General features: G+C 42.0%; 1 protein-coding gene across 1 annotated transcript; it reads right to left on the bottom strand.

Moving 5' to 3' along the window:
• Positions 1-3,602: 3,602 nt before the first annotated feature.
• Positions 3,603-6,293, bottom strand: LOC124670398 (oryzain alpha chain-like). The gene is made up of 4 exons (XM_047206907.1): positions 5,816-6,293; positions 5,378-5,616; positions 5,152-5,289; positions 3,603-4,325 (listed from the first exon to the last, which is right to left on the bottom strand). Exons 1-4 carry the CDS (start codon positions 6,264-6,266, stop codon positions 4,020-4,022), a joined length of 1,134 nt encoding a protein of 377 aa, XP_047062863.1. The 5' UTR covers positions 6,267-6,293; the 3' UTR covers positions 3,603-4,019.
• Between the last annotated feature and the right edge of the window lie 837 nt (positions 6,294-7,130).

The following is a 7,130-nucleotide window of genomic DNA, read 5'->3' as shown; positions in this document are numbered from 1 at the left end:
TAAGTAAAGTTTGACCAAATCTTTAGAAAAACTATCAAGGACTATGATATTGTACAGATATCATATGAAAACTTCTCTAATACTAGTGTTGATTATGTATTGAACATAATAATGATTTTTTCAAAAAAATTTGGTCAAACTTTAATTAGTTTGAATTCTGTTAAAAAAATCCTTATTAATTGGAACTGAGGTGGTAGTAAGATTGAGATGGCACGCTACATGCATATGCTTCAAGCATCTTTGCCAGAAAACAATATGAACCAGCAAGTAAATTCAACCCAAAACCAGCTCCCAGGCCGGCGTGGCTAATCGGGAATCCGGTGCTACCGATTTAGGTTAACAAAGACAGGCGTTGTTGTGGTGTGTGAACCCACATGGTTATCTAAAGATTCTGGCATTACGTACGGCTAAAAGAAAGCCAGCCAAGAGTGGGAGAGAAAGAAAATCTACTACCTCTCCAACAAGAAAGAAAACGTCTAATCAAGCGAGCCTTTCTTTCCGTGTTGCTTTCGTTTTGGAACGCGGTTCTGCTGTTGCTTTCATCCATTTTACTTGTTATAGGATAATGCACGCACATATTATCAGAACCGGTCCTGGTCAGGTATAACACGATGTCATGCATGCTGGGGAGCATTTGTCCCATGGATATCAGATTATCTGTGATATTGTGGGGCGCCTGGGTTGACTTCATGGGCTGAAAAGGAGGGAGTAAAGTACGTGATGAACTCACTAAAAGGCGTCTATTTTTTTTATTTTTTTGACCAAACGATCAGATCGAATTTATAAATTAGCAAAGTACACAGAAGATAAAACAAACCATGAAACAAATACAAGCGACAAAGATATGTGAACAAACCACAAAGGACAGGGTATTTTTGCACTTGGGTGCATATGCTCCCTATATTCAAAATGCATTTTAAACATATTAAATAATGTTAAAATATTTTAAAAGAAAATGTTGAGCATCCATCTCTACATCGTACGTGTTCACAAAGTTGTTTCATAAAAAACCGAATTGATATGTGGCTTGTGCAAAAAAAGACGAAATTATGTGCTAAAATAAGGCACTTTGAGAGGCATTTGTTTGTCTTTTTTGCACAGGCCACGAAAAATGTTGGTTTATTATGAAACTACAAATGAGCACATAGAATGTGGAGATATAAGAGCATCTCCACTCGTTGGAGCTCCCCGGGGCCAAATTTCCGTCCGGATGAACCTAATCCGGATGAATTTTTGCACTGGGGAGGAGGGTTTTGCTAGCCGTGCCTCGCCGGGGAGGGGGGCGGGAGAGGAGGAGGAGGCGGCGGCTAGGTGAGATACTGAGCAACAAACAAATAGCTGGCCTAGTAAAATCCAAAATAAGCAGCCATTTTCACATCGGGCTTATCTTGACATTTGACATCTCAAGTAGTATAGAAAGATTGAGATGACGCCAGAAAACAATATGAGCAATCAAACAAATTCAACAAAAAAAAAACCAGCTCCGCTGCTGCCGATTTATATATTTAGCTTAAGAAAAAGGGGCAGACGTTCTGTGGTGTGTGAACCCACAGGGTTATACAAGATTCCGGCACTACGCACGTACGGCTAAAAGAAAGCCAACCAATAAACATGAGAGAAAGAAAATCTCCCTTCTCGCCAAGAAAATGTCTAAATCAGACTAGGAGTAGCTTTGTTTCCGTGTTGCTTTCATTTAGGAACGCCGTTCTGCTGTTGCTTTCATCTATTTACCTTGTTAGGATAATGCACGTTAGAACTCGTTCTGGTTATATATAATGCGATGTCGTGCTGTGGATACCAGATTATCTGCTGTATTTGTGCGCGTCTGTGTTGACCTTACTGGCTGAAATAGGAGAGGATAAAATGTGTGATGATCCCACTGAAAAGCTTAAAATTGTTTTTGAGCAAATGACCCGAGTCTAAAATAAATTAGCAAAGTACTACTAGTACATATGATAAGAAGAAAAAACCGTGAAAGAAAGGTTAGTGCAGTTAACATCAAATAGAAGGGTTCAGCTACAGTTTGGAAGGTTCAGTGAGAGAAGTAATTCACATCTCATGCATTTTGTGCTGTGCTCATCAGAAGAAGAAAATCGCGTTGCCAGCCTATACATTAAGACCAATGAAACAGTACAAGCTATATTCTGAAGAAAAAAAATGCAGAGGCTTGAGGTGTTATTGGTCTTTGCTCTGTATATAAATGTCTTGTTGCATGGCTGTCTAAATAAAAGGCAAAGGCTGGAAGTGCTGGACCTCAAAACCAGAGAACATGCGGCTGTTGCTTTGATTTTCAGTTAATAGGAGCTGTACTATGTTAGCACAGCTATGAGATTATAGTAAACATGCTTGTTTAAATGAAGCTCAGAACTGCTGTTGTAGCTAGCATCCTTTTGTTTATGAACACCACCTTAGTTGATGTGTGAAGTTGGTTACTGCAACCCTGTGTTTAGTCTGCTAACTGTACATGCCTAAAGCTTGCTATTTAGGCAAGCAAGATTTACCATTAGGCTACACAATATTCAGCAGGAGTAATGTTATTATCGACTGGCAAGCATAGAAACAATCAAAACAAGGTACATCTCGTGAATCTGCAGCACATAAATCATAATTTGTTGCAACACTAGAACAATATCAAAGGGAACTGATCACACAGAGAGATAATCCTCAATTCTTCATTCAAATCTATCTCCAATACTACAACAGAACCACATGAAGCTTCAAAATAATGAACCACAATCAAATGAGAACACGCATGTCTTCTGCTTCTTTACTTGTACGGTCATGCAAAGGGAAAACCCATCAGACAGACTACAGTTATGAGTAATGTTCAGCAAAGGGAAAACGCATCAGAAAAACAATCATCAATTTTGCACCATACTGTGCGGCAAGTAATTGTAATTCAGTAGTCACTGTTTAAGAATTTTAAACTTCACAGCACAAGTTAAAAGTAATACCTGCTGGACAACTTTTGAAGACCCTCTATAAACATTGAGCAGCTGCCAAAGAAGAATGGGTTTCTGGAACAAGGCAAAATGGTTTTACTACATCTACAGGAAAACAAATACAAGAGATAGTTAAGTACTATCATGTGGAAACCTTTGTGCAAAGTGCAAAAAACAATGAAATATGGCGCTTGATCTTGGATACAGATATTGATGATTGTTTGCGTGAAATCAAAGAGGTCATGGTAGATCCACTTTCAGAAGGTCAAGCATCCACAACCTGGGAGTGACTGAAGTTTTTTGGCTGCTACTTCAGTCTGCTTCCATTCTAGACATGAAGCCCACCCAGGCCAGTAGCAACATGAGGCAACAACCAGCGGAAGGACCATGTACTGTTGGCCTAATCATAAACAATCTTTGGTGTGCCTGTTTGTGATTACATGTCTAGAATGACCATTCTTAAGCAAGTTCAAAGCCAATGGGAGAGCAAACAACAAGGGAATATATAGCAGTGCCACGATGGGAGCAACAAAAGAATCTAATGTAGTTCAAAGTGAAGCCAACTCAGCCGGTAGGGAGAGAGTAAATCATTAGTACTACTACCGAGGAAATACCAAAAACACAGAGTATGCATAAATGATGCAATCTGCTTATGGCATTCCTTTTATTAATCGTTTTTTGTAGATTAAAGGGGCCACACGGTCCACAATTTCATGAAGAAATTGGAGTATGTTTTTACACCACACACATACACCCACTGACTCACATCGGCGTCAGCATTCTAACATCAACAAACGTAAAATAGCACAGGCCCTCTCTAGCTACTCCAGCCTGATAGTGAACTTAACTGTTTTGGATCTCGAAAAGACGACTGAATATAAACCCTGTTCTTGGACACAAGTTGGAAGTCATTCCCAGCGACACCATGGCATATTTTGGACTCCTCATTTTTCAGAAGATAACCTCAACCGCCGCAGAACCTCCTTGTCCAGGGGGCCCAACCATGATCTCCACAATAATAATTGGACGCACACACAGTTTCGAACAATGGCAGGGCTGATGTCACGATGTAGATCTTCACACGCTGCTCTTCTTGCCCATAGCTGCACCGGCAGAGAAAGCTCGGTGCGGCTTGCCAAGGGTATGCTTAGGGCCAGTGTTCAGGGGCTTTGTCTGGTTCTTGATTGGGTAACACGGCCAAAAGGTGATTCCACATGTGCCACTGATTGTCTTGACGTTACGCTCCATCCGGACATAGCCAGACTCACCCCAGCCGGTGCCCAACGACTCCTTCACGATCCAGTAGTCCTTGCCATTTTCCGAACCATAACCAACAACAGTGGCTGCACGGTCAACGTCTGATCCGCAGGTTGATAAGATACCCTAGAAAGATCAGTATGTGGTAATCAGTACAGAGCGAATTGGCAATGTGAATCTTGGAACACAAAGCTGAGGGTAAGCTTGCGGTTGTATCGCATGGTACAACATTGTAACATACACAGCTTTCATCAATGGAAAGAAAGTTAGTACAACGCAAATGCTTCATAGAATGAGTACCAATGCAGTGGATCCGAAAGTGCTATTTTCACTTCAGCAGAAGAGTTCTTACTGATGTCCTACTTTGCTGATTTCCACAAGTGGAAGGTACCAATAGGAACACATAAAAGTGGCTCGCTTATCAAACATGCTCGAAATGGGGACCAGATCAGCAAAAAGTTCTAAATTATCTGAATAATATCAAATATCAACTTATGAGGAAGTCGGGACTGTGTTGAAATTAGTCACTGCTTGCTTGTAGCTGTTGCAACTTGCAACCAGATGACACCATTTCTATTTCTTTTGTTATATAATAAAATACTTATTAATTACGCCTATTGTAGCTGTCAGTCATCTTTGATCAGTTGCACACAACTAAAAGTCTACAGTTCTCTCTTTTTATTCTAAGAAAATAATTGTCCAATTTGGCGGATGAGCAAATGAAAGCAATTATGTGGGAGGACCTAGCATATTCATACCTTGCTCAGATACTACTGAGCACTCTAATTGAGTTTTTGTTCGAAAAGGGGAAGCCCCAGCCTCATTGATTGATGCATATAGCCTAGCTCTCTAATTGAGTAGATAAAACATCTATTTGAAACAAAGAGGTACCAATAGTGAACCTTGTGTTGCCTAGTCAGGGAGAATCAGAATTCTAGAAAAAATAGCTTACCGACTCATAGAGTTGGAATTCTCTGCCCCTGCCGTCAATTGCAACACTGATTGGCTGGTTTGAAACTGCCTTTTGCAGGCTCTTTTCACTATACATGGGCACATCATTGCAGTCATCAATCGTAACAGCCGTCTTATTCTGCAAATGCCACAATACAATAAGGCGATATGGTGCATGTTCTTGTAAAAGTTAGAAGGAAACTAAGTGAGAAGCAAGAGATATACACCTTGTTAGCAGCACAATAATGGTTGCCCTTGGCAATGTAAGGGTAGTCCTGTGTCGTGCCGATCCCATTATTGTTCATGATGAACACGAATGCATCATCCATTAGACCTCCATCACACCCGGCATTGTATAAAGTGTCACAGTCAACCAGCTCTTGCTCGGACAAAGAAATGAGCTGGCCCGTAACAATCTGGTTGATTCCTTCAACGGCTGCTATTGCTGAAAAAGCCCAGCTGCTCCCTGGAATAGAGGAACTGAGATCGGATCCTCATATCTCTGTCTCAAGATTTTAGTTTGTGTTCATTACATACTGGTACAAATAGCAAGTGGCCAGATTTTGGCTTGTGGTGACAATGCCAATATAGTTGCAACAAATTTTATAATCTGGGGAAAAAAAAGAGAACAAGCAGTAGCAACAGATTAAGTCGAGGATGCTCACCACAATCGCCCTGGTCCTTGACCTCGACAACCGCTCCCTTGTCCCTCCAATCGAACGACTCCGGCAGCTCCTCGCTGTCCTCGGCCTGGTACCTGGTGCTCAGCTTCCTCTGCCTCTCCGGCTTGCTCCGAACACCGAGGTACCTAGCACGGTACTCCTGGTTGGTGATGTCGGCGAAGCGGTTGAGCCCCAGGCGGAAGGAGTGGAGGCCGGCGTCAGCGGCGGTGTTGTGCTGGTCGATGTACCGCAGGTTCTCCCTGAACACCTGGAACCGGCGCTCCTCCTCGCCGGCAGTCCTACCGTGCTGCGCCATCCACTCCGCGTACACCCGCCGGGTCTCCTCCTCGCTCCTCTCCTCGTACGACACGATCGACATGTCCGCCGCAGCCGCCAGCGACAGCAGCAGCAGCACCGCCGCTGCCGAGGCCAGGAGAGATCTCGAGCTCCTCATTTCGGCAACGAGGAGACTATTTTTTTCTTTTCTTTTGGACTACTGAGGAAAAAGATCAGGCGTGGAGATCTGCGGCTGTGGGAGACTCACTGGGCTGTGCTCTTGTTTCCCCGTGGAGAGTGAAGGCCCGGATTTTCCCTCGTCTGATTTCTTGTTTGAGAAGAGCGCACAGGACTCGTGTGTTGAATTTTTTTGGCTATATCCAATGTCTCAAGTAAGTCCTAAAATCGTATACATTTTGAACACATTCTATCATACCTTACTTTTCCTCTCAAAGAACTCTACAAGCATTTATATAGTGCCACTGTCGCATACACTTTGTCAATTAATCAGTTTTTCATCACACATTTGTAAGGTACTATACTATAGGAAGTCGGTGCAAACACATAAGGAAATGATGATTCAATTGTTTTAGTTGGGTCACATCAAATAAGTGTTCTCAAAGGATAACCTCCACTCACACTTACTAGTTATGTCTACGGAACACACTAATTAGCAATTCAAAGTTTCATGTCTAAGAAGATCAAGTGTGAGTTTGTGATCCACATAATGATCCACATCCTTGGTATCATTATCAACACTATAATTATTTTCATAGTTAAGCGTCCATATAGAACTACACGCTACTGTAATGGCTACCTCACATCCGAATGTGACGTTCAGACGGGTTTTACTTGGACAAAGACTTGTGGCATGGAATACCCTAATTCAACGGCTCGGAGATATTCATTTATCACCTGAACCAGACGAATTTAGATGGAACCTTCATGTAGATGGTATCTTTTCCGTAAAATCTTTCTACAATGCGATCCTTCTTTCTGACTTACCAGTTGACAACAATAAGAAGATTTGGAAGATGAAGAT

Source organism: Lolium rigidum, chromosome 7 (genome assembly GCF_022539505.1).
Source record: "Lolium rigidum isolate FL_2022 chromosome 7, APGP_CSIRO_Lrig_0.1, whole genome shotgun sequence".
NCBI classification, from domain to species: domain Eukaryota; kingdom Viridiplantae; phylum Streptophyta; class Magnoliopsida; order Poales; family Poaceae; genus Lolium; species Lolium rigidum.
Note: the sequence above shows the minus strand (reverse complement) of the source record. Positions and strands in the feature narration are given on the sequence as shown.

Bases quoted from the DNA above. Each gene is read 5' to 3' on its own strand.
- LOC124670398 (XM_047206907.1), bottom strand. From the start codon at position 6,266: ATGAGGAGCTCGAGATCTCTCCTGGCCTCGGCAGCGGCGGTGCTGCTG. The intron at 5,617-5,815 runs GTGAGCATCCTC...CCTCTATTCCAG, and splicing joins CAAGGACCAGGGCGATTGTG to GGAGCAGCTGGGCTTTTTCA. The intron at 5,290-5,377 runs GTGTATATCTCT...TGGCATTTGCAG, and splicing joins ATTATTGTGCTGCTAACAAG to AATAAGACGGCTGTTACGAT.